This window comes from Serinus canaria, chromosome 4 (assembly GCF_022539315.1).
Source record: "Serinus canaria isolate serCan28SL12 chromosome 4, serCan2020, whole genome shotgun sequence".
NCBI lineage: Eukaryota > Metazoa > Chordata > Aves > Passeriformes > Fringillidae > Serinus > Serinus canaria.
Window position 1 is genome coordinate 63,186,010 of NC_066317.1, and position 26,742 is coordinate 63,212,751.

Genomic DNA, 26,742 nt, shown 5'->3' on the forward strand with positions numbered 1-26,742 from the left:
GGCTCTCCGCCTCGCCCGAGCTGCTCGGGGCGGGCAGGGCTGGCAGCTCTCGAAGGAGCCGCGGCTCTGGATTAAAGCGTTTGAACGGGCATTAGCGCTAGGGAGCGGCGCTGGGTGGGAACGCGGGCCGATTGGTAGGGGAGCAGGTAGCCTGCCCCCTCTGGGGCTGTGAGGGAAGCAGACGTGGTGCCCCGGAAAGCGCCGCGCCGGGAGCCGCGGGGGCCAGCCCACCTCGGGCAGGAAGCCCTGCCTCCAGCCCGCTCGCGGCTCTCCTCCCATTTCTGCCCAGGAGGAGTCAGGGCGGACTGTGAGGGACAATGAGTTGGGGCTGATAGAGGAGCTTCTCTACAGTGAAGCGGCGCCATCTTGCAGTACGGACGAAAAGCTGTGGCGAGCGCCATTTTGCACTTGGCCGAGAGATTAGAAGCGCCTTATTTCATTTCCCCTCCTGGGCGCCGCCATTTTAGGTTACGGCATAGCCTCCGCCTTCCTAAACGCAATCTCATTGGGCGCCGCCATTTTGGCTTACGAACAAGACAGCGACCCGCAGGGGTCCTCACCCCCTCCCTTCCTCCCTTTAGGTGCCTTCATAAAATGCCCGTCGAGAATCCGCTCTTTTTTCGCCCCGCTCCCAAGATGGCGTCGATGCGGGAGAGCGACACCGGCCTGTGGCTGCACAACAAACTGGGCTCCACGGACGAGCTGTGGGCGCCGCCGAGCATCGCCTCGCTGCTCACGGCCTCGGTCATCGACAACATCCGACTCTGTTTCCACGGCCTTTCCTCGGCCGTCAAGCTCAAGCTGCTCCTGGGGATGCTGCACCTGCCCCGCCGGGCGGTGGATGAGGTGAGAGCCGGGCGCGTGTGTGTGAGGAGGAGAGGTCGGAGGCAGATGGTGTGAGGGGAGAAAGGGGGGGCAGTGCCAGCCACCTCCCCCGCCCGCCCTTTTCTTTTCCACACGGGGGCTGCGGGGAGGGGGGACCCCGGGCCGCCCGCGGGGCGAAGCCGAGCGGCTGCAGCCCCTCAGGGCAGGGGCGTGTGGTAGGGCTGGTCCCCACAGCCTTCCCCGCCTCTCCCTCGCAGCCTTCCTTGGACGGGCAGGAATTAGTGAAGAAGGTCTCCCGACTCGGTCCTCGGTGTGAGGAAAAGCGCCGAGATTCCCCGCGATAAGGGAGTGAGTGGAGTGGGAGCTTTGGTGCTGCTCCTCCTCTTCCTGCTCTTCGGGGATTCCCTGCTTGGCACTAGCCTTTTGAAAGCAGTTTGGCCGTGAAACCCATTGTGTGGCCCACAGGGACTCATTGTAGTGCTGTGTTTTGGGTGTCTTTTAGGGAGGAGGGTTTTTCTGAGGCAGTGGTTGTGTGACGGCTAGGGGAGAGGCAGGATCGCTTAGGAGAGGTCGTGTGTGTGTTCAGCTTCCTCCACTCCTTCCTTAGTACTAGCAGCTGTGTAGGTGTCACAAGTCGAGCATCTCGGCTTTAGGGAGGACAGCAGCAAGTGCTGAAACTTTGGCAGTGGAAGATCTGGGGTCTGCACTGAGCAGTGCTTTTCCCCCACCCTCTTGCAGTCAGGTCTTGATTGGGGAAAACTGGCTTGCTTTTTGTTTGCCTCTCTTTACCTTTCTGGGAACAGCTGGTGCTTTCCTCTGTTGTCCTACCCCAGCTAATAAACTGGCTGGCTCGAGTCTGAGCTGGCTCTGCAGGCTTTTTCACTTGGCCCTGGACCATGCTTCATCTGCACCTGGCTTATTCTTGCCGGTAGGCAGCTACAGATGTTTGGGGCAATAGCTGGAGAACGTCTGGAAATCTTAGGTTTCTTCCGCCAGACTGAAGGATCCTGTCCTGCTTCCATCATGTAAAACAGTATTTCCTGTTAACAATCATGGAAGTGGTGTGGAGTTAGTTGTGTAGAGTATCTTCAGCTGTGCTTTCACCAGTCTTTCTTGGCTAAGACAACTGCTTTTTTAGCTTAATATCCATATATACCAGGCAGGGTGTGGTATGTAACTTGGATTGTTTTATGCTCAGCTTTTGTGCACTTCTAGGCAGAAAATGGGCAAGCATCACCTTTAAGAAATAATTTAGAGTATGTCTTGCCATATGCCATTTAATGTTTGTCTTGCCATATGCGTCTGTATGATTCTTCACTGTGTTACACTGGTGTCACTTAAAAAAATCTAGTTCAGCATGTTTATGCTGATTTTTAAAACATGATATTCATATTTAGTGCCTGTCCAGTGAACAAGCTGTCATCCTTGTGTGTGATAAACGGGGTCATGTTCTGGACAAACAAAATAATCTAGGCCAGAAAGGGCGATGGGAGCTCGTGTGAACTTGTGAGTTTGCAAAATTCTTGTGACCTTAGTGTGAAAATCCAAGTAGCCTGGCAGAAATTAGTATTGCAGTGTTTAGAAAAATCGGTGGTGTTTTTAGATTGAAAAGAGCTTCCAAGAGCTTAAGGACCTCCATAAATAGCACTCATGGCAGCTCTTTGAGGAAGAAGCATTCAAACAAACTGAAATAATTTGTTGAAATGCTTCAAGTGTGTTCACTGAGCGAATGTTTTAAACCAAACCTGAGGAAGAGCTGCCAGCAGCTTTCCTGGATCTGTGCTTTTGTTAGCTGTGGAGATAAAGTGTAGAGAAAAGCCAGTCAGTGTGCCTTTTACTGTGTACTTAAAGTGATCAGTTGTGTTCCAAATGTAAAGCTCTTGTTCCTGCTGTAACAAATTACTGTGGGATTTTTCAGTTTGGTAGAGTTCATGAATTTAATCATAAGCCTAATCTTTTATTGTAAACTGATGATTGAGATCTACCCTTAGCATCTTTAATTGTTTCAGGAATATGTGATTTTTTTTTTCTTTAAACTGGGAGAAGGGTCTTAAAAAAAAGGTTAAAAATAGAAAAACCCCTGAGGCAGAAACCTTTAACATTGCTGGTAGGCCTCCTATTATTATTACAGGCTTCCTTCTATAGATGGAAAAAATAGCTGATGTAACCAAACTGCTGACAGAAAGGGCTGTTGTCTTATCAGATACTCATCATTTGTGGTTAGTTTGCTAAGATAGTTTTGTTTGTGCAGATTTGTCACCTAACTTAGTATCAAAAGTTGCAATGTTTGAATTGATGTGGAATACCTTGCACACAATATCCAGAAAATAGATAAATATGTCTGTGTCCAGAATGGCTGTGCTGTGCACATCTCTGCAGCAGCCTTGCTTGTGTGCTGGGGAGTGCTGGAAGTGGTGCCTTCCTGCCAGGACAGGGTAGCTGTAGCTGCCTGGAAGTGAATTTTTCACTTGGAAATCATCCCCATGTCTGAAAGTGATTAATCTTAACTATGAGAGTGCTGAATTATTCTCTTTGGAAAGTCATATGTCTTTCCCATGCCATGTGCCAGTTTGTATCGATCATGTGCGAGAAGCACTGAGCTGGCATTTGGAAGCTTAATTGTATTGGAAAATGTATTGCATCAGCTTTGTACAGCTTTGGGAATCTCAATAGCAGCTACAGGATATGTTATGTGTTAAAAGATATTACCCTTTCTAGATAACAGATTCAACTGAGTAATTTTCTCTTCAAAATAATTTTTTTCTGTTTTCTATATAGTAGCATTTTCATGAAAGCTTAGACTAACATAGAAACCACTTGGGAGCAGACATTTGAGTAAAAAGCAATGTGGGAATCAAGGAATCTGGTGGTATTTGGTTTAGAAGGGATTTAATTGCTCCTGGTCCTTTCTAAATCTCTGTGAAAGCTTCAGTCTAGACAAGTGAATCTTCAGTGAGCCCTCTTGAAAGCTCAGTCCTTCACTTAAGTGATTTTATCCTCATATGTAATATCTTTCAATTTTCATAATGTTTTCATTCAACACTCCAAATACTATATAGATATAAGTGACTTAATTCTCATAATACTCTTGTGGGACAGGTAATAAAACTAACTTTTTATCATGCTGTGAACCTCATTACTGCATGTTTGTTCCTGCTGACTACTAAGAATAATTGACTTTCATTTTCATTTTAAATTGTGTCTTGTAGGCAGTTATCAAAAATTCCTTTCCCACTGTAATTCTCTGGGAAGAACTTGCAAACTTTTGAATCTCATGGCTTTTCAGCTGCTAATTTTTTTCTCGAGAATTGCGCTTATTTGAAATGATGCCTAAAGCTCAGCGTAGTGCTGACCAGAGCTTCAGTTGTGAATTTGGCAGAACTGTTATTTCTGTTTATTTTGCATATTATATTGTTGTTAACCTGATTCGCAATGGCAAGTGCAAGCTTTCTTTTTATACCAGTGTTTAATTTATTTGTTCGGGGTTAGACTGATGTTACAACCAAGTCTGGGACAAAGACTGTGCTTCTGTGCTCTCTGAATTGTCTTGAGAGGAAGATTCCTATCCCAGCAGGGACCTGCCTGTATATTACAGTAAAAATCAAAACTGTTTCCTTGTACTGGCTTATGTGCACCAGGAGCCATCTCTGCAGGGAAGTGGGAATCGTGGAGTGTGGGTGCAAAGGAGTAAGAGGGGACAAGACACTTGCATTTGCCTCTGTATTGAGAGCACACAGGCTGCTGTGCACCTTTCTGGCCTGCTCTTGGAGTTCATAATTATTCTGTGATGTAAAATGGGATATTTTAATCCAATAGTTCTCTTGGCCACTTCAGCTCTTTTTCATTATTAAAATGCAGACCACATCCAATAGTGGTATTGACCCATCCTGGCTTTGTATTGTGTAAATATTAATACTATGTTTTCAATCCAATGCTTTTAGTTTAATGAAAATATTCTATAGTGATGATGCAGCTCCCTATTAAATACTGTTTCTTCCTATAGCCTCAAAAAGATTAAAGCTTCATTTGGTTTATTAGCCAACTGTTGATGCAGTTGGCTAAAAGTATTGTCATACACGCTAATTTAGGCAGAATACAAAGCAAATAAATATTTGAAATATTTGCAAGTAGTCCTCTTGGAGCTGTCAGGTTGTGTGTTACTTGTAACACTTCCTTTTAAATACCTTCCCACAGTCCTGTTTGTCCTTCCTGCACAGCCATTGTTAATCTGCCTGTGTTCCCAGACACTTCCCATCCTGCCTGATCCCTGCTTGCTAGATGTTTCTAGTCATGGCCTACGCTTTTTCTTGTGTGCTAGCAAGCTGATAAAAATACTTAAGATCCTTAAGTTTTAGATGAGAAAGGCACTAGAACATGTTACATCAGATCTTGACATTCATGCTTAACAAGATGCTGGTTGGAGCTGATGGGAGTCTTAATGACCCAGTGTTGCAATCATAGACAATTAGGAATTAGGGATTATGGCTGTGCCCTGTAAAGTAACAGGAAATCTGCATGTAGGATTCCCCGATGAGTTGCATTTCATGCATTCTCAAGCCATAAATGAAATGTTTCTTTGCAGCTGCCAGTTGAACAGTGAGGTAGGAACATGTATTTAAATTGCCATGTGAAGGCAAACCTTAGTCAAAACTCGAATCCAGGCTTGTTAAATGCAAAGCCATATTCAGGCAAGGTCTCTGGTTAGCTCACAGTACTTGTTGGTGTGCTTTGCTTCCCTGCGTGTGATAGGTACTGTTATTTCACCATGTTCTTTCTGTCATGACGCCTTGTGATAATGTTATTTGCCCTGTGCTAGGCAAACAAATTGTTTCTGGGCTCCTTTCTTGAAGGAACCAAAAGCTTGTTAAGCAGTGGGTTTTGGCATATATAGACTGCCTGAACTTTAACCTTGAGAGCAGAGGGGATGCAACATGCCCAGACCAGAGTTCTGCAGGAACTTTCATAGTATAGGCATGAAGCTCTGAAATTTTGGTACAAATAGGAGTTTTGTGAAGCAGATACAAAGGGTAAATTGTGAGGATGCAAGAGACTTTTTTCTCTAGCTATTGCCTGACTTTGCTTTGATGAAGGAAATGACATTCTGTACACTTACCTGCATTAGTGGTGTCCACAGAAAAGCTTGTAAAAGCTATGAATTCATCAGCTCTTCTGGGATGTTTTAGGTTTCCAGGTGTTTTGTGTAAATCAGTACCTTGATTCCTTTAGGATAGATAAAAGAACAAAAAGACTTTGCTTTGATAGTGTTCACAGTCATTCTCATCCACTGTAGAAGTGACTTTTGTTAAGGAGTTTAGAGTTACAGTAGAGAGGTGGACAAGCGTGTGATGGTTCTGGTGTGGTTATGTTTACTGAGGAATAAATGAGCAATGGAGAACCAGCAAAGACTAGAACCTCAGAAATTCATTCTTTCCACTGGGTAAGGTTGGTTAAATTTGACAGCACATTAAACAGTGTGTGCTCCTGGTTATGTGCTCAGTTTATTCCAAAGCAAATCAATGGGAACTGGCCCATGTAGTGTCTTCTTCCTGGTGTTTGTGTGACTGCAGTCAGTCACTCTGGGGAGCTGATCGAGCTTAAAGATACAGAGGTGCTCATTTTGGGTCAGATGGACTGATGCAGTTTGTTTCACAAGCACATAGTGTGTGAGCCCTAAAACATGTAGGAGGTAAAGGACAAACTGGCTCTGGAGTGGACTTGTAAACCCTTCCAAAGTGAGAGGGCAATAACATTGTGCAGATGAAAGGACTTGAGAAATGTCAATGTTTGTTTGCCTCTGAGCTTTAGAAGTGGATGGGAGAGGAATGGGGAGCAGAAATTTAACTTTTATTTCTTTTATTTAGAGTTGTATGCATAGAGTAAGTTTATTTTATTAAAGCTTTTTATATAAGAGTGCTTTAAATAAAGGGAAAGAAACAGCATGAAGGTGAAGATGAGTCTCTTGCTTGTCTTCCTGTGTTCAGAAACATGATGACTGTAACTAAGCTTTATGTGCCACAATGGGTGGTGAAAAATCAAAATACATTCTTCAGTGTTAATACAATGCAGATAGAGTATGGTAAACTACTTTATGTGATTTTACTGCTGTTTTCTGTGGCTTGTTAGACATACAGAATATCTCAAACATCTTTGTTCACTAAAGCTAGTGCTGGCATGCTTACATGAAAATTTACTTAGGAAAAAAAAAAAGAAAGTTCAGTCTCTGGGGGTTTATACTTACTTGTGAATGAAGTAAACCCCTGACTATAGTCACCTTGATTTTCATGTTATAGTGCCAACAGATATGTTGGTCAGTAGTTAAAAAATACTGTTACAATGAAGCTTAAAATTTACTTCATTTATTTTTTTGCATTTTACAAAATAAAAAAATAACTTTTTTCTGACTATAGAAACTTTAGGTAGATGGAAAATCTTGTTGCTCATGGCATGTTAAGAGGGCTATGTTTACTTCCATATGTAATTTTTGTCAAACAGTACAGTATTGATTAGGTTATTTTGGCCTCAGCTTAAGTAATATTTTGAAGACAATTATGATGCAGATACAATCTCTGTAATTATGCTGTAGGCTGGCAAGGGGCACATCTTCATTTAGACCTGTTCTAAATAACTTGTGTTGTATTTGCATATTCCCATCACTGAATAGAAAGTGTGGGTCCACAGGGAGTATGAATGTAAAACAGAAAGAGACAGTAATCTAAAAATTTGGCTGCTGCTTTTCAAAATGCCCAGTGCTAAACAAAGCTTTGAGCTGCCAAAAGCTCAAAACAAACTTGGGTTAGATTGGCTGAAAGCAGTTAAAAAAAAAATCACTGTGGTTCATTCTTTGCTTGGTTCTAGAGTTAATGTATAACTGTGTGGAACAAACAGTCTCCCTCTTCCCTCCCCCAGTAGTAAAACATTGTGCATGTTTGTATCTTTATTTAAATAAGTCCAACTATAACCTGTTTAAAACTGTTTCCAATTGGTTGATTTTCTTTTTCTTTTTTTGTTAGATGAAAGGGGCACTGACTGAAATTATCCAGCTCGCTACCTTGGATTCAGACCCCTGGGTCTTAATGGTAGCTGATATTTTAAAATCCTTTCCAGATACTGGCTCCCTTAACCTTGATCTTGAAGAACAGAATCCCAATGTTCAAGATATTTTAGGAGAGCTTAGAGAGAAAGGTAAGCCTTTTCTGTTGGTGAAAATTGCAGGAATGTGGTGCCTTTTTTTAGGAATAACCTGTCATTTCACAGGCAGCCTTGCTGTCTTAAAGGAGAGATGCAAGAACAAGCAGTCTTGTCTTTGGACTACCACAGTTCATGACCTGGAATGTTACTGGACTGGGCACTGTGGTATTTGAGGAATGGTAGCTTCTTAAATTATCTTTTCACATATCATCAAAATTTAATGTCAGTTATTGCCTGGACTGTGAAGGGCAGCACAAAAGTTTATGTGGATTCGTTAGTTTTAGAGGCTGTGCTGCAGTAAAGGCTTTTTCTATGTTGCTGTCTGCCATTTGTGGTACCCAAGACAACAGCAAGTCTCTGTCTTGTGTGGAAGCACCACCGCTGTCCTGGGCAGGGGCTGCCTCTGCTGGAAGTGTCTGGACAGCAGGTGATCGGTGCTGGAGGAGGCTGATCTCGGGAAGAGTTGCGATGCTGATGGCCCAGCAGCTGAAATTATGGGGTCAGGCACTTGCACAGTTGCTGCTTCAAACAGCACCAAAGCTTCTGATGGCTGCAAAACTACTCCTACCCCTCGAGCCTCCAGGGACAGACACAATCTCGGGGCTGGAGATTGCAGCAGAACAATAATTAAATGACTTGGAGGTGGAAACACTTTGTTTTCTTTCTATAAACAGATGATAATTTGTCTGTCCACACTTGTGATTTGGATTTTTCATTCAGTAGTTTGGTTTTCATGTGTAATTTTTAAGGAATCTGAGAATTCAATATTTTTTATTTTTTTTGACAATAGCAGCCAGCATATTTAAGATACCAGTAATTTGACTAGGTATAATTAAAATGGAAGCTTTTATTAAGCTAATGGGAAAAACAAACATATTAATAACTGGTTATATATTGTGTAATAATTGGTACTAAATTTCTCTTGGTGTTTATACGAGTAATCTAAAATTTAAAACCACCTGTTCAGTCTAGTTGTAAAATGTTTTGTCAATCGCTGTTAAAGAGGTGCTAATACTCCTGTGTACTGTGTTAACTCTTTATGCAGTAAGTGAATGTGAAACTTCAGCTATGTTGCCGTTGGAATGCCAATACTTAAACAAAAATGCCTTGACAACACTAGCTGGGCCACTTACTCCCCCAGTGAAACATTTCCAGCTGAAAAGGAAACCTAAAAGTGCCACTCTCAGAGCTGAACTCTTGCAGAAGTGTAAGTAGTATTAAGATTGTGTACAAATTAAATAGTGAAAGGCCAATTAATATTCAGTATATTCAGTCTTATTCTCCAGAATTGTGATACGCATTAAAATGTTCTGTTACAAGAGCTTTCCTGGATGATGATGGACTGATGTGTGGAAGAGCAGGTGCAAGTCATTCCATCCAGGATTGCATTAAAATGCTAATATTGATTTAAATGCTGTTCACATTTCAAGGCATACAAAGAGCTGTAGCTTCATAAAGCACAGATAGGTCCTCTCCTGGGTATATGTAACAGTCTGACTGGGGACACCTTTGGTTAAAAGCTCCTGAAGCAAAAGTAAAATGAAGACAGTTTTATTTTGCCATGTGCTTTTGGAGCAGAGAGCAAGGGCTGCTAATAAATGCTTTCTTTCACTCAGTGTGGCTGTATAGGGTGTAAAAACCAAGAGGGTTTTCTCTTGACAAAAGGCAGCATATGTGTACGTATATGTATTGGTAGCTGCTTGAACTAAGTGATCTTAAAATAGTTTACTGCAGTTGCTGTTCTGTTGCAGCAGCTTGCTGCTTTCTTGCATGTAACTTGAGTTGGTCTGGTTAAATACAAAATTTGTATTTGTTTTCATAATGTGGCATATAATTTTTAAAAATTATTTAAATTTCTACTGAGTAAACTGCCTTTTCTGGTTATTTCTTTTAGCTTAGGCCACCTTGTCCATTGCATAGTCATACTGATTTCACATTTTCTTGAAATACTGTGTTTACTTCACATAAATTACCTGGGTTTTAATTAAAGTACAATTCTTTCTTTGTTGGTATTCCTATCTCTTTATGTATTAGTTAATAACATTTTATGTAAGAAACATTGTGTTATGCATTTTCAGCACAGGTTCTGTAATAACTAAAGCCATTTTTCCTTTTAGCAACAGAAACTGCGCAGCAGCTCAAGAAGACTGCAGGAGTGCCTTTCCATGCCAAAGGCAGGGGACTGGTCAAGAAGATAGATACAACAAGTATGGCTTACTTTCATCAGTTCTTAAAAAGAAAACCTGATAAAGCAGCCTTGATGAAGAATAAAATTACCATCTGTTTTTTACAAAAGCTTAAATTTTTTTTGAGGCAAAGGATTTCTCCCTTTCTGCCTCCCTCTCTCCTGGTACTTAAATATTTCTGACATGTCTTGTCAGAAAGAACAACAGTGTGTAGGGTTTTTCAAATGGCAAGTATATCTGCCATGCTTCTAAAGTGTATGCAGCTAGATTGTGCCTATAGACTTTGATAGGAATTTAATTTGCATCACTCCAGGAATAACTCCTGACTAAGCCATGTTGCTCTTAAAGAGCGCAGAGTGGATCACAGTAGTCTGCTGTGCTCTTTGAAATGCTGTGAAGTAGATTGAAACTACCTTGTACTTATATAATTCTGTCTGGAGAAAGAAGAGGGGACAATGTTTGCTGCAGCCAAAGCTGAGCAGTGAATTCCAGGTGGCAAACCTGTAGAATGGTCCTTCGGCTTTGTATTAATGCATTTCAGCTGTTTGCTGAAGTTCCTGAACTGCTTAAATTTTTCAAATAAGGGGTGAGAAGTGGGTTTAAAATTAGTTCCATACTCTTAAGTCACTGCACAGGTGTAACATTCCTGTCCACCAGTGATGCTGAGGTCTGAACCTTTGAGTGATTTCTTGGTCTTGTGTCTGGAGTACTATGAAGTACATTGTGTCAATGCTATTTAAGATGTGGCTTGGAGGGCTGTGTTCATGCAGGAAATGCAAAAGGTCTGGTTGTAATTTGAACTAAAAAATTTCCATTATAGAAACGGGCTGTTAGTTCTTGGCATTCTGTGTTGCTGTTCAATTACTAAAGCCAGTCCTTAGAACTTGGCCTTTAGAACCAGTTGGCCTCTAGAAAAGGAGTTGGGGACCTGCTGAGGTTTGCTCTGCTGAAAAGTACTCATGTGGGTCAGAGCATTGTCCTATGGTTCAAACATTTTCAGAGCAACATTTAGAGGCATACAGAGTCTCCAAGCTCAAACTGAAGTTCTTTGTTTATCTTTAACTTAGAGGGAATGATGAGATTGTCAGGAAGCTGAAAGACCTGATATATCTGTATATGTATCCCATATCTTTTAATAGTTAAAAGATTGCTGTGTTTAGTGCTAGCATTAAATGTGTGGTAGAGGGGCAGCATCATAGAGTTGGGAGGAAACAGATGCTTACAGGTGTAGCTGATGCTACTGAGTATTGAGAAAGCAAGTCTTCTGTTTGCACTATAGACCCAGACTGGTCCTTCTCCTTGTGCAAACAGCAGTTCTAGATTTTCACACCCTGTGTGAGGCAGTAACTCACCTTTGCACAAGCTCTCTTAGCCCTGCAGAAACTTGGCTAAGATTTTTGGTTAAATAGAGTTTTATCAAGTAATTTGATTGTGAAAATCAAAGAGCAATTTGGCAATAATTGGATTCAAAAGATTTATGTCCTATGCTGTTTTACATGTTCAGCGTTTATTTTTTACAAGTAAGGAAAGCAGCTGTGTGTCTAGGAAAAGTAGACTTTGTTAGCAGTGCACCTGTTTGATTACTTCATGTAGAATGGGGTTGCAAGCATTGGTCAGAGAATGGCCTTTATTTGAAAAGTAAAACCTAATCTGACCTGTGAGTGACATGTAGTGTTATAGCCAATTCTACATTATAATATTAATGTTTATTATAGATATTTTCATTTAAAGGGCAGGTAATGCGTATGTTAGGAAGGAGAAGAGCTGAAGAACTCATTAAAGTATTTTCCATAACCAGTTAAACACCTGTTTCAGTTGTTACTTTCTTTGCTCTTCCCTAAGCACCACTCAAAGGAATACCAAAACAAGCTCCGTTCAGGAGTACTTCAGCTCCCAGTGTTTTTAGTCCTTCTGGAAACAGAACTCCTATTCCTCCTTCAAGAACACCTTTGCGCAAAGAAAGAGGAGTAAAGGTAGGTGCGCTCCTTGTTTGTCTGCTCAGGTTTCTTCTCTCACCTAAAGTGAATTTCTGCTGCTGCTTTGAATCAATATATAAAGGAAGAAAAACCTGAGGATGATATTTAGAGATAAACTACATGCATTTAACAATGATTAATAAGTTCTCTGTGGTCTTTCTTTTTAGCTTCTAGATATCTCTGAGCTGGATATGGTAGGTGCTGGCCGTGAAGCAAAGAGAAGAAGAAAGACACTAGGTTGGTACAGCATTCTACTTATAAAGGCTGTCAGTATACCTGCAAAAAGGATCAAAATTTGTAGTACCATTTTGTTCTTAATTTGCTAAAGCTTAGCTTGAGCTAAACCTAAAAAATTAGGGGATGTGATACCAACCAATACTTGTGAATGAAGTAAACCCCTGACTGAAATAGGTTTTAAAGGAGGATTTTCACTTGTTTCAGTGTTCCTACTCATATTGCCTTGGCCTAGGTAATCCTGTGAAAGGATTGAGCTAATCAGTTGTGCTTTGGGCAACCCATAGGTGTGTGAGTGGCTTCAGTACTGGAATTTTTCTGAGTTATTTTCATCTGCTCACTTCTACTGGCTTTATGGTCATGTAAATTAGGTGAAAGTAATGTTGAAAAAAATTTATAGCACTTTCCAAAATTTTGACTGAGAGGTCATAGCAAGTGAACAATATCTGATACACTGCTTTTAAGGCAAGTGACAGGGTTGTACCCTACTTAACCATATCAAGAAGATACACTATGCAGCATATTTTTCCTAAAACAATTTTTTGTGATTGTTACAAAAAAAGAATACCACCTCAGAACAAAACCATAATTGCAACTAAAGTGTTGCTTGGGCCTTCATGCTTTCTAGTATCAGATTACTCAGTTACTGTATCCTGTACATTGTTGTTCAGTTCATTACTGGGTTAATTGTAAAACTGTGTTTGGAGATTACTGTGTCTATTTCAGCAGATACCTCTTCAAGCATGTTTTAGCATACTTTGAGAAATGAGTTTTTATGTCTTTGTTTAAAAAATATATTCAATATTTCTGAATAAATGTTTGGACTCACTTGTTTGTATCTTTATGCAATAGATACAGAAGTTGTGGAAAAGCAAGCCAAAGAAGAAACAGTAGTAGAAAATGCTACCCCAGATTATGCTGCTGGCCTTGTATCTACACAGGTAAAACCAAGCAAAGAAAAAAAAAAAAAAAAAATATATATATATATTCACCAAAGAAAAAGCAAACCTGTTGCTAGAAGTCATTCAGTCAGGGAGAGGAAGAACCAGTCATGTGTAGGCCTTTTCCTCCTATTTCAGATGCAGCATATTAGAAACTATGGTGCAGCTTTGTGTCCTCAGTCGGGATGTAGGTTCTACAAGAATGTTATGTCCTGCCCTTGCCTTTGAATGAGAAACTGTCTGTTGGGCATGTGTGACAAGCCAAGGCCAAGCCAAGGCCGATTGTGGTAGGCCGGAGTCAGAAGCGAAGGTCATTGCCTCTCTTCTGCAGAGTGCTAAGAGAATCTTCAGTTTAGCAAGTTCCACATTTTACAGAATGTCTATGTTTTATATAGTAGGGCTATCTTAAATGATTCGTCTGTTAGACTTACTCCCCCCAAAACTTCTTTCTTCTCTCACCCCCTTATGGTCAAAGGCTGGATCAGGCCGTGAAATCATCAACCATGCTGCTGCTTTTATGCTGTGTATGCAGTGTCATGTATAATAAGGTACAAAATGAGGCTTTTCCTGTAGCCTCATCATCCTAGATGGCATCAGTCGTGTTGGTGTTGACTGCCTGTTTCAGTGGAATGGCATTTTTGCCTGTGCCGTTACAGCTGCCTTCTGCTTGCCTGTGTCCCAGAGGCCTTTGTGTTCTCCTGGGTTGTAGCCTAGTAGGCCTTATGCCCATGGGTGAACATGGTTCTGCTTGCTAGTGGTGAAGAGCATATTTCCTCTGGCAGATCACTTAGTCCTAGAGTGCAATTCTTCATAGAGTGCCATCTGCACAAATTTCTGATGTTTGAAGTAGAAAGTTAGTGTTGAACAGGTTGTTAGGTAGGACTCCTAACAGAGGAGTTTGCAGTTAAATTCCCAAAAGGAATATCTTAGTAAATCTAATGTTGAAGTTGTATTTAAAATGCAAAAACAGCCCATGAATACTTGCAGTGTGACTTTAATATTTTCTTTTCTGTTCTGTAGAAACTTGGCTCATTGAACAATGAGCCTGCACTACCTTCTACAAGTTATTTACCTGCTACCCCCAGTGTGGTGCCGTCTTCCTCCTATATCCCAAGCTCTGAAACACAGCCAGGTAACAGACACTTCTTTGCTCTTGGGACCTGATAGCTGCAACTCTGTACAGCTTTACTGTCTGGCTTCTCTTTTATTTACAAACCTACTGTCCCTCAACTTGAATGAAACTCTTACCTTAGCAATATAAAATCCATTGCAAGACTCCAGCCTTTGAGTCTGGGGAAACCAGACATATCATTTAACCTAAGTAAAGAAAATAATTTTTAGCTCTGAATTTTTAGAGTGACTGCTAGGTAAGTCAAGTAAGTGAAACAATTTCCTGATTTTTTTTTTCTTACACAGTAATAGAAAATCCAGCTTTTGCTATCCCCAAAGAGTAATCAATATAAGTCTGAAGTATATATTTCATGCACACACATGCTAGCACATACAAAACAGTTGCTTTCAGAAGTCAGTTTTATTTCTAGAGGCAAGTGCATATTATATTTCACACAGTTTGGGATTAAGCCATCCATTTTTCTTCTACCTTTGTATAACAAAGATAATAGTTGACCTACTGCATATTTTGAAAAGTGCTGTTATTTTCTATTCTAGAAAATTGCCAATAGTAAAAAATGGTTTGTACAAGTTCTTTTTTCCTAGAATTTTATTTTAACCAATTTGATTTTATTTTTCCTTCCCTGCTGTGTGTGAAGTCTTTAAAGGAATGTATCAGTTTATGCTAACAGATGGGGATGGCTGGGATTCATTACCAGATCTGTCTATTAACAGAGAACCAACATTTCATTTTAATATATTATTTTTACCTGTGAGCTGTGGCATTTTGGGCACTATAGAAAACTGCATAGATGCAAGACCCAGTCATTTCCTTTGGCCTCAAAACAGTTCAAAATCTCTCTGAAGGTCTATGCACATCCTTCTCTGCCTTCTTGGCATCTGCAGAAGGAATGCAGCCAAGAACACAGCAGTGTGTCAGCAGCTGTAGTACTATTTTCCAGAGTGTTGGCATTATGTTCAGCAGCAGGAAAAGTCTAGTTTAAAATTCTCTATTCTGTACTCTTTTCTTTAGGAGTATGGAGTATTTAGCTTTTCTTAGGGACCAGGAACATAAAACTGTTTGCTTGATATAAGATGCACAGAGAAGATCCACAGATTTGGCCTCATATAATCTGAGGTTGCATAATTAAGACATTACTTTATGAAAGTCAGTAATTTTGAAAAGAGACAAAGACAGTAATGAAACTTGTAAAAGAATAAGGGGTAACTCATACTGCAAATGTTTATCCTCTCAATTGTTCCACATCTACTGAAAAATACCAGTATTGCTAAAACTATTGCTGTGTCTGTGCCAAGGTGGAGAACCATAGATGTCTCATTTCCTAAAATTGCTCTAAAGGGCTCCAATGTAGCTCTGATCTGTATCTGCCTGTAGTCTTCTGTGAGCACAGTGTAAACAGGTCAGATTAAAGCCCATGAGGTTTGTGAAGGGTGCTTGAGCAGCTGTGCCTGTGTCCAACAGCTGCAAAAGAACGTAGATAGAGTGTCCACTGGGTAATCACCACTGGCTGGACAGATGGTAACTTGTGTGGTCAAGCTGCTGTGATTTCATGAGTTGCCTTCAACTGCAACCAGGTTTAGAATAGTATAACTTCCTTATTGCAGGTGAATGGATCAGCTTTGAGAAAAAACAGTTAAACCTTGCGGGGTTTTAACTTCTGGCAGTTAAGTGTTTAAATAACGAGGGATTTGTAAAAACTACATTTAATTCTGGCATCTGTTAAAGCATATTTGTATTTTTAGTATCTTAATGGCATTTCCTTTGAAAGCTGCTGCTACATTAGGTAAAAGCTGATGAAATAATTTTTTACTTGCTCTATATAATAGTACAGCAACAATCCTTGTAGGATCAGAGTACAGTTGTTAGAACTATATAAACAGAAAAGTAAGTGTTGCAGTTTCAATTTAATAAATTGGATATTTATTAAACATCAAATGTTATATTAAGTGTAGTGTATCCATATGGAACAGCTAGTTTGTTGTCTAATGATTTCTAAAGATAATTGTGTGGAAAGAGCATTTGCTCTTAACTTTTTCATATGGATATTAGATGGCATATTGAATGGTAGTGCTAAAATGGAATCATCAGAGATTTTAGCTTTCTTTAAAGGCCACTGGTGATGCTAATCCCTATTTGTGGATAATAATGTTCTAACTATTCTGACTGGTTTTTGCAGCTGGCTCTGCACGAGAGGCCTTGCAGACCAACAGACAGACGGAAGAGCCTGCAGCTCCAAATGCTACTACAACTCTTCCTGCACAGTTCAAACAAAGAACACCCATGTACAACAGTAACTCTAATCCCCCTGCAGCTACACCTACCTCACCCCTAACACCCACCACACCTCCTGCCATCTCCCCTGCGGCACAGGCACCACAAGTGGCCCCCCAAACTCAGCAACAGCCACCACCGAAGAAAAGCCTCTCTCTCACAGTGAGTAAAAACAGATTCTTTTTGACTGATGGTTTTGATGTGGATTGGATCTCGTTTAGATGTTGGCATTTCTTGGCCTTTGGATTATGGAGTGGTTGAGGCTGCTTTTTTTATAACCAAAGATTACAAAAATACTTTGTGGTTTAGCATGCTGTCTTAATGGTATTCACAACATTTTTAGTTGTGCAGTGTTAATGTTGCAGTAGGATGTCATTACTTAATGCTGTTTGTTATGTAAAATAAAGTATTGCTCATTATAAAGAATTTTGGGAGAAAGGTGTATGTCCAGCAGAAATTGCCCAGCCAATTCCACATAACATAAATTGCTTAAAATTATACTGACATAGCTCTAGTAGGAGAAAATACATAAATAGATTATTTTAAGGTAAAAGATTTTTACCTTAAGTTTCTGATCCCCCTCATCCCCCCATTACACATTTTTTGAAGCCTGAGAGTGGGGATATATCGTGAATCTTCCTATTCCTGGTGCATAGATACCTGGTTTGGTGTGTATTATGTGCATGCTTGGAGTCCAATTCAAGATGTAGCTGATCAGAAGACTTTGCTAAGCATATCTGTAAGCCTGGCTTGCAAGATCTGATGTTTAGCAAGCTGGGTGACTTCTTTTCAGTACCTCTACTACATTTATTAAAGGAAAAGAAATCCTCTGAAATTATTGTAAGGTGGGTTTGTTGGATGGTAAAGAAAGCATTGGATTATTTTCTTTTTTCCGTAATGTCATGAAGGACACAAAATGGATAACATAAACATTAAGCCTCTCACATATTTCTGTAACTGTTTGAAGGTGGGGTATTTTTTTCAATGTCCAGAGTTCAATTATCACTACTGTGCATGTTAGGTAAAAGTATTGCAGAAGGGAAACCTTGAGGATAGAATGCCTTTTTTGTTAAGTTTTTGTAGGTCCTACAAACTTTCACCTTGTTCTTTTATGCTCATCTGTGGCTATTAAAGTGCTCACTGTTGACAGAGTTTTTCTCAACTGAATTGACATTTATTGTGTCTGTTACAGAGGGAGCAAATGTATGCTGCACAGGAAATGTTCAAGACTGCAAACAAAGTTACAAGGCCAGAAAAGGCTCTTATACTTGGATTCATGGCAGGATCCAGAGGCATGTATTGATATTAATTTTGCTTGCTTCTGAATACACAAATCTGAAATACAGCTCAGCATTTCTAAATGCGCATATGTGTGTGCTTTGCTGTAGCTTTGTCTGTATGTGTTGGACTTTTTGCTTTACAGTGGACTCTACATACTTTGATGAATTATGGTTCTAACTACCTGGAAATGGGTCTTTAGGGTCCATTTCTACTAAGTCAACTGGTCTGTCAGAAAAGCTGCTGACCCAGTCTAACTAACTCACTGTAGCATCAGGGCTTAGGGTTGAAGAGAAACAAGGCAGCTGGTAAGCTGTGAACAAAGTGGTTGGGTGCAACTGCTCTGCCTGGAGGACCAATGAATGTAAATTCTTTTGTGGCCAGTTGATGATACCAGTCAGGTAGTAGAGAACCTCTTTGCTAATTCCTTGGTTTAGAAACTGGCAACTGTTATCCAACTGGTGCTGTGAATCACAGGGAGATAAGCTGTCTCATAGCTGGATCCTGTTATGTATTTGCCTTGACAGACCAAAGCTGTTTTACCTAGAAGATTATTGAATGTAAGATGAGAAGGGGCTTAAGAGTCCTTAAGTGAACTCAATCATCTGCACTAGCTCTGGTTTCTAATTTGGTATTTGTGGGCTCTTACCACCAGAGTGCTGCAGCCTAAGTGTGGCTCATGCATTTGGAGTAACACAATACACTGGTGAGAATGACCAGAGCAGAGTTACTGTGGTGCATCATTGCATTAAAGATGATTCAGTGTACTTCAAATTGCACTAGGAGGCTGTACTTTAATTCTACACAGACAGCTTTTTCTAATGCAAGTGTGTGTGATATAGATTCACATATATAGTAAAGTAAATATTAATGTGAATTCCTTTAGTAATAATGCCAGCACCTTCTGAAGGTTGGATAAATAACTACCAACTGATATTCTTGAGCATCATTCCAACCCTGAGGTGTAACATTTAAAACTTCTACTGGCATGGACCTGAGTTTGGGACGAGCAGTTTCAGTGAAGATTTTTGGGCTTCCTTAACAGCTAAAAATTCTTGAGGCATTTAACTACAAAATGTCTTCCGAGTAAAGTAACTATGGTAGTTTATGTTTACCAACTCCATTTAAATATACTCTTCTCTTCTGACTCTTGAGGTAGAGAGAAATGACACTGGCAGGCTTTACTCCCTCTTTTATTGTTCTTCCAATTATGTTAGCCTTGAGCTTTGTCTTTTGGGGTCTGGTTTTGTTATTTTTAAAACTTGGTCTAGGAGTATGGAGGGGGAAAATCTTTGTCTGGTTTGCTCAGCCTTGGGTTTGAGAGTTGTTGTTTGTGTTTTATGGGTTTTTTTTTAAGCATAAGAACCCCCTATCTTGTCTAATATACTGTTGTATACACCAATACACTGTTGAAATGTATAATGTGTTTCTCTCCTTGTTTCTACAGAGAATCCTTGCCAAGAGCAAGGTGACATCATCCAAATTAAACTTAGTGAACATACAGAAGATTTACCAAAGGCAGATGGCACGGGCAGCACCACTATGTTGGTTGACACAGTCTTCGAAATGAACTATGCTACTGGTGAATGGACCAGATTCAAGAAGTACAAACCTATAACTAATGTTTCCTAAGAGATGCAGCAGCAGCAGACTGGACCAAATCAAGTTTAGAGTCAACCAGCTCATAGAGTATGTCAACTGTACAAAATGGCATTCATGTGTACATTTCTTATTACCCTCCAGAGTAGAAGCTGTGCTCTTCAACCAAACTGAGCTCAGTGAACACAGAAGTGTTTGATGGTGTCAAACTCACTTAATTTCTTTTTTTATTAATCTTGGGAGAGGGAAAGATGATCTTGGGGGAGGGGGGGACATTGTTGGTGTGGTTTTGTTCAGGATACTGAAAAAGGAGATCACAGCTGAAAGGTTACAGATGGGAGCAGTTTACTGCTACATACCAGAAGAGAAGACTACTGCGCAGTCACTCACGGTTTACTGTTAACTGAGGGCACAGATCTTTATTATAAAAACATTTTCTTTGGCAACATGAGTTCTGTCGTAAGAATGGATGTATGAAGCACCACAGGTCGGTACTTGATAATTTTGTATTTCAGCTGCAGTATAACTATTGCAGATGGTAGATGGCAGTGTCTAAAGGTACCCACTGTCTGTTTAGCTTATTTATGCTTGGGTCATAGGATGAGATTGAGCAGCTTTGTTTTAGCAGTGGGAACAAAGCGACATGGACCCCATTATGTATCCGAAGGAGATTTGCTTTATTGTAGAAATCACATCCTTTTAAACCTTTAATCTCAAGCTGACATAACTGAAAGCAAACCGAGACCTAACAGAAAGAAGGCACCCATTGGCTGGCTCAGCTGCTGTCCACGTGTCCTATCATCCAATCAGCTTCTTGCTCTTACGCTGTCCACTGTTCCTCTAGCCAATCACAATCTCACTGTGGTCATTCAATGACTCTCTCCTAACTGCTTCTCACCCCTCAGCTGATTTCCACCTGTCTAGCCTGCAGCTGTGCCTTTCCCATGGGACCTTCTGGGGAGCATAAGCCTTAACCACTTTAATAATCATTACTCCATATCCTACATCTCCCCCCCTCTTTTTTATTAAGCAAGGAAAACCTACTAGGAGAAGCCTAAACAATTCCTAAGACATTAGTAACAGTGACAACAATAATAACTATTACAACTTTTCAAAAACTGTAACATAGGCTTCTCTGGTGTGAGTAGTAATACTTAACAGGAACATAATTCTAATTTGAATGAAATTAACAAAGCGAAGCTTACAACTGCCTGTATGCTTTGCTATCACCCGGGATCTGCCAAGGAGCCTTCTTTTCACAACGAGGACTTGGAAGGCCTCTTCCAGACAAGGCTTCCATGTTTACCTCAAAGGAAAGTGGTGTAGCTTTTGCAAAGCTAGTGAGTCTTTTCTTTGTACAGAAACACCTGGGTTTGATAGTGTACTTTTCCTTGCCAGTCAAGGCCATAGCTTGGCCAGAGCTAAGACCTAGACTGGGAAGGCTTTTCTATCATATCCTTAAAAGAAGTCTTCAGTTATAACTTACAGAACAGCCGGCTTTGTCATAAATAACTTGTAAATAACTATAACTATGTACATATATCTACAGCTGTTTTGAAAGTACCATTTACCTTATTGTCACAAACAAACCAATTCAAAACTATCAAAGGATACATTTTTTTGTCTCAGTGAAACCTGCAGCCGCCAGGCAGGTTTGCTCCTCTGAGGAGGCAAGGCAGAGGTACAAGGTCCTGGTGGCTTGCAGCAACAATGCTGGGGCTTGCTGTAAGGGTGGCATGGCAGCGCCCGTGCCGGGGGAGCCACCTGCTCACTGCTGGCAGCGTGTCCCAGAGCAGTGTGGTCTGCACCCCTTGGTTGCCTCTGCCACTGGTGGCCCTGTGCCCTGACTGCCACTTCTGGGTGGACGTACAAGACAAGTGTTCTGGTGACAGCCACTGCGCTGCCTGTCCTGTTGTCGCTGGGCCACGCTTCATGTGTGACGTTGCCATATGTGATGGGCTGGCAGTCCCCGATGTGCCTGTGGCTGGCCATAGGCCACCTGCAGTCAGCTGAGCACCATCGACATGGCCACCAGGCCCACCCTGATTCCCGCCCAGATGGGACCCCCCTCACATGTGTCTGAAACATGGAAGTGTGCGGCTCAAGCCCCTGCCAGAGAGTTAGTATTATGAGCAGTAATTCCTGCATTTTGGCATGCTCTAACCGTATCCGCTATATCACAAGTATGTGGGTTATGAACAGCGAGCAGTGCTTTTCTACAATCTTGTTCACATTTGTAAATGCAAGCTGCTGCAACAGCAGAACTCTGGCCTCTTTATTGCTGACTTGCCAAGAGAGTGTGGCATGAAGTCTGTCCAGGAACTGCACAAATGACTCTGCTGGACCCTGTAAAATCTAACCAAAAGACATATTAGAGTTGATACCCATCCCAGGGAGTTGCTGCAGAGCCTGCAAGGCTGGGTGAGTGGTGATACCACACATCACGCGAGTAACCTGCCTGCACTGCAGGGACCGCAAAGGGACCCTCTGCGGTCAGCTGCACAATGGCAACTGGTGCGTTTCTATCCTTCTATCCTCTGGGCTGTACACAGCTCTCAGTAATCAGTTAACCAGACTGAAAACTGCATCACTGTTAGAATCGTTTTCCTTGTGCTTTTCCAGTCATGGGGTGTGAAGAGCTGTGCACTACTGATAGACCCTGCTGCTTTCTTTTACTAGCACCCTTAGTTATTTACAGTCTAGCTCTTGGTACTCTGGGCATTGGTTCGGTGCCTGTATTACTGGGCAGGCCGAAATGACCACCAGGTCACCCTTCTTCATGGTGGCTTCCCAGCCTTGTTGCCAACGCTGGACTCCTGCACCGCCATCTTGGTGGGGTAAGGCAGTTCTGTGGGGCTTGGGTTAGTCTCGGGATAAGGGAATTCAGCAGGGTTTGGGTCTGTCTTGGGGTTGTATATGGGTTGGGGGAATTAACTTCCAAAGCTGCGTAATGGCTGACATTTGCATGATATTTCCTTTAATGGCTGCCACAATTGTTTCCCATGTAGCAAGGTGCCCGCAAGCTTCGGCATCGCCATCCCTGGTGATATCAAAAAGTCTCTGCCCTATTGCTTGCAGGTTTCTGATCAAAGGGACCCACTAAAGGGAAAATCTGTAACTTGATTAGACACCCAGTCCAGCAGGGTGCTTAGTTTCACATCAGCCATATTAATAGATTGCTGATGTAGCAGCTGCCTGACATGGCCCAGGCTTCTGCTTTGTTCCCCTGATATTCCACCTCCCATACTTTCTCCCACTGGTCTCCTCATCCTTCCAGTGAGGTGCACGCACTTTAAATTCCAAGTTCCTTCCTGAACTCTTCCTGGATCCTGCCTGGCCGGTTCCGTGGCTTAGCGGGAGCTGCTACCAGAGTGGACTGCACATCCTGAGCCCCTTTACAGGTCCCTGTTCAGGCCAGCCAGCAATGGGAACAAAGCAACACGGACCCCATTATGCATCCAAAAGAGATTGCTTTATTGTAGAAACTGGCCCTTTTTTATACCTTTAATCTCAACCAAACAGAAACCTGACATAACTGAAACCAAACCAAGACCTAACTGAATTTAACAGATAGAAGGCACCCATTGGCTGGCTCAGCTGCTCTGCTGCTGTCCATGTGTCCTGTCATCCAATCAGCTTCCTGCTTGTATGCTGTCTACCGTTCCTCCAGCCAATCACAATTTCACTGTGTGTTCCTCCAGCCAATCACAATTTCTCTGTGTGTTCCTCCAGCCAGTCACAATCTCACTCCCACCTGTCACTCAATGACTCTCTCCTCCTAGCTGTCTCTCACCCCTCAGCCAACTCCCACCTGTCCAGCCTGCAGCTGTGTCCTTCCCATGGGGCCTCTGGGGAGCATCAGCCTGAACCACTTTAATAATCATTACCCCATATCCTCCATCTTGTTAACTCTCTATATTGTCAGTGTACATGCCCAGCATGAGCTAATCTTTATTTGGCATTATTTGAGATAGACAGAAACTGAGTATCATAACTTTCTGAAGAAAAACCCCATCAAAATGGTAAAAGTAACTGTGGCTTGTTGCTGCCTGGAAGTGATAGTTTCTTGCTATAGGAGTCTTGGAGTAGAAGTTGATCTATGGCTCTTGCATAACAAGCCCTTAACACAGCATAACTTACCTGGAGGAAGGGAAACAACTACATCTCAGAACCAACTGGAGCTTAATTTAAAAATGGCCCTAGAAATGGTTGAGACACATCTGAGTAGAAGTAGTTTTGTTGTCTTGAGGCACTATTCATGTATGTTTGGTTGAGCAGTAAAAAGCTGCTTGATTGCCAAACCCTGACCCAAAAAGTTTTTAATGACTGTAGCTGTGGTTCTTACCAGTGTAGTTTTATCAGTATAATTGCTAATGTGACCACAGTTATACTGGCATAAAAATGTGCCTTGTACTTGTTCCCTTATAGTAGAAGCACATTTTTATCTTTACAACTGTGTTCATGCCACTGGTGTAATCTGGCTTTAATGCTACAAGCAAAGCTGGCATTCACTGAGAGGATTTATGTACATTACTCAGGATTCCTTCTTGGGACGCTTAGCTTCATCATTTGAAGGAGTCTTGAATTCAGTGTCTGATTTCTGCCAGTACTTGTGTGTGCAGCTGTGCTTGGTTGGGAATGCTGCTTAGGAGGAAGAAATACAAAGATGAGTAGCAGAGTGGTGATGTGTGGAGGAGGTACCTTGGGCTGACTTAAAGATTCATGCTGAAGTGGAACTTTTAGTACTAAATGAGGCTTTTTTTGTTGTTGTTCCTTTTTTCTGAAAAAAATGCAGACCAAATCCCATAGTACACTTGTATACTAATAAAGACATTTAGATGTTTGATTAGAATCTTTTTTTATTGGGGAATTTTTTATTGCATTTTAATCTTTGGTTTTCAAACTACCCAACAGGACAGGGCAAGTATAAATAATATTTTTTAAAATGCCCTGTATTCTACAGTGTTTTAAGATGTGACCAAAAGTGTAGATTTCTTAACTTTATTTAAGCAAATACACAGAATGTTCTAGTTCCTGTAACAGGCAGGGTATTTGATGGTAGTTGCTGCTGTTACAGAGTGTTGTGCATGTTTTAGTGTGAAAGTTACTCACATATAACTGCACATCGGGGCTGTCCTCCCCAGAATTGCCCATTTCTGAAACAAGGTAGATTGCAATTGTGATTCCAACTTTTCTTTTTAAACAGCTAGAAAACAGCTTGACAAGTGAGGATGAGTAGTGAGTTTTAATTTTTAGGAGTTTAGTAGAATGTGTTATGGTTATAACTTGGTTTTAGAGTGTTACTCAGTGAGGGCTAATGATAGGATATGAGTGTTCATCAAGTATTCATCTTTTAGAAGAAAGGTTTAAAGAAAAGTGACATTCCTTTTGTTGTCTGCATTCAGATTTTGAAGTTTCCTTGTGATGACCAGTTTTCTGTACATGTGTATGATACTTCTGTCTTAACTGTTCCTGCTTGCTAGATGAGCTGCAAGTATCAGATAACAGTTGTTAAGAATGAGCATTTAGAAAATTGGCTGGCTTGAGGGGCATGTACGGTCATGGTAAACTGTGGATGCAAGACCTGTGCAGTTCAGTCTTGGTCAGGAGCTGCTGTGTGGTGGCTCTTTTGGCTTGCTGGAGATTAATGGTGGTCCCTCACTAAACTTTCTGGGGCCACAGAAGCCTGCATTTCAGACCTGTGCTTTGGGAGGAGATAGCTGTCCCTCTGCTCTTCAAGAAGCCCTTCTAGAATGCAGTGGAGTTATTTGGGTGCAGTAGTATGTAGGAAGCTTAACCATGCTGCTGTTTGTAATTGCTGCATAATGCAGTTGGTCTCCAGGCCTGTTTGTCTAAAGTCAGTCATAGGCAATAAATGGAATTTTAAGTAGAACTATAGTATATTTTTAATTCCATAAACTCGTTAGGATGAGACAATTGAACACTGCAAAATTATTTTATTATTTTTTAAGTCACTCTATGACCCTCAGTACCAGAGGATTACTTCAACTTGATCTGTGAATCTATAAAGTGTTTAAATGCCTAAAGAAGGGGAAGTTTCTGCAACAGGGATACAGTGAGAAGTAAAACTACATGGAGTTATTTGATTCAGCTAATTAAATCATCAAATCTGTGTTCTGGAAGTAGGAATAATGCCAGACAAATCAGAAAGGGAAACTTCAATATTGAAATTCCAATATGTTGGAATTGTTACATACAGAACAAAATTTGGCCTTGGAACTTGATGTTTTTTGTCTTGAATCAGTCAGTGGGATGTGAAGCTATTCAGTGAGGCTCAGTGTGTGCTGTAAGGTTAAAAACAAGCATTTCTTTGCTTTAGAATGACTTGCAGATTTACTGAGTTGACCAGAGAAGTAATTCAGTTTTCTTAAAGGTTTGCTTTTGTCCTTTCCTCATGGCTTTATCCAAGCATGAAATTTTAAGAAACAGCAAGCCCAAACTTAAGAACTTTGGGCTTGAGCTGCACTTCATCAAGGGGGATGTCCCAGTCTCTCTTGCCCTTGCTTGCAGAGAAGCTCCTGTCTGTGCAAGCCTAGGCACAATATGCATCAGGTTCTTTGATTTGAGTATGAAATAATGCAGAAATAATCAGTGAAAGTGGCTTGTGATTTCCCTGTCCTGTCCAGACTTTGTTTTTAGGGGAGAAAGAGCACATTCATCTTACCCAGGGTTCTTAATGATTTGTCCTATGTTGAAGTGCTAGGTTTCTGAAGGCTCCATTTCCTTTCATGTGTGCTGTGAGGACCAGAAAGAGTGAAATGAGTGTAACAAAGAAAGGGAGCCCAAGAAGGATGCTGAGATCACAGATTCCATCTTTCTGTTCATTCTTTTGCTATTCTAATGCTTTGTAGTTATCTCCATACAAACCAGTCTAGGCTTAGTACAGTTAACACTCTAGTATTGGGCTGGTATTTTGTGGGTTAACCTGATTTTCAGTGCTGGCTTTGCCATTTAATCTTTCAGTTCAATACCATAGGATCCTGGATACAGTGGGGAGGAGCCTTTGGTAGTTGCTTGATATCTCCATGTGGAATCGGTCACTTCTCTCACTAAGTTGTGTCAAAGGGCAGACGTCTTGTCTAGATAAAATG

General features: G+C 41.2%; 1 protein-coding gene across 2 annotated transcripts; it reads left to right on the plus strand.

Moving 5' to 3' along the window:
* The first annotated feature begins 262 nt into the window (after window positions 1–262).
* On the plus strand, window positions 263–25,499 carry NELFA (negative elongation factor complex member A). 2 transcript variants are annotated; one of them, XM_009098860.4, is made up of 11 exons: window positions 263–846; window positions 7,836–8,007; window positions 9,059–9,220; window positions 10,131–10,220; window positions 12,042–12,172; window positions 12,343–12,412; window positions 13,262–13,350; window positions 14,371–14,482; window positions 16,659–16,915; window positions 17,946–18,045; window positions 19,479–25,499. In XM_009098860.4, the coding sequence occupies exons 1-11, from the start codon at window positions 595–597 to the stop codon at window positions 19,661–19,663; spliced, it is 1,620 nt and encodes a 539-aa protein (XP_009097108.1). In that variant the 5' UTR covers window positions 263–594; the 3' UTR covers window positions 19,664–25,499. The 2 variants fall into 2 exon arrangements, with proteins under 2 accessions (XP_009097108.1, XP_018779671.1); XM_018924126.3 differs by lacking the exon at window positions 263–846 and adding an exon at window positions 1,064–1,173.
* The last annotated feature ends 1,243 nt before the right edge of the window (window positions 25,500–26,742 follow it).

Bases quoted from the DNA above. Each gene is read 5' to 3' on its own strand.
- NELFA (XM_009098860.4), top strand. From the start codon at position 595: ATGCCCGTCGAGAATCCGCTCTTTTTTCGCCCCGCTCCCAAGATGGCG. The intron at 847-7,835 runs GTGAGAGCCGGG...TTTTTTTGTTAG, and splicing joins CCCGCCGGGCGGTGGATGAG to ATGAAAGGGGCACTGACTGA. The intron at 8,008-9,058 runs GTAAGCCTTTTC...CTCTTTATGCAG, and splicing joins AGGAGAGCTTAGAGAGAAAG to TAAGTGAATGTGAAACTTCA.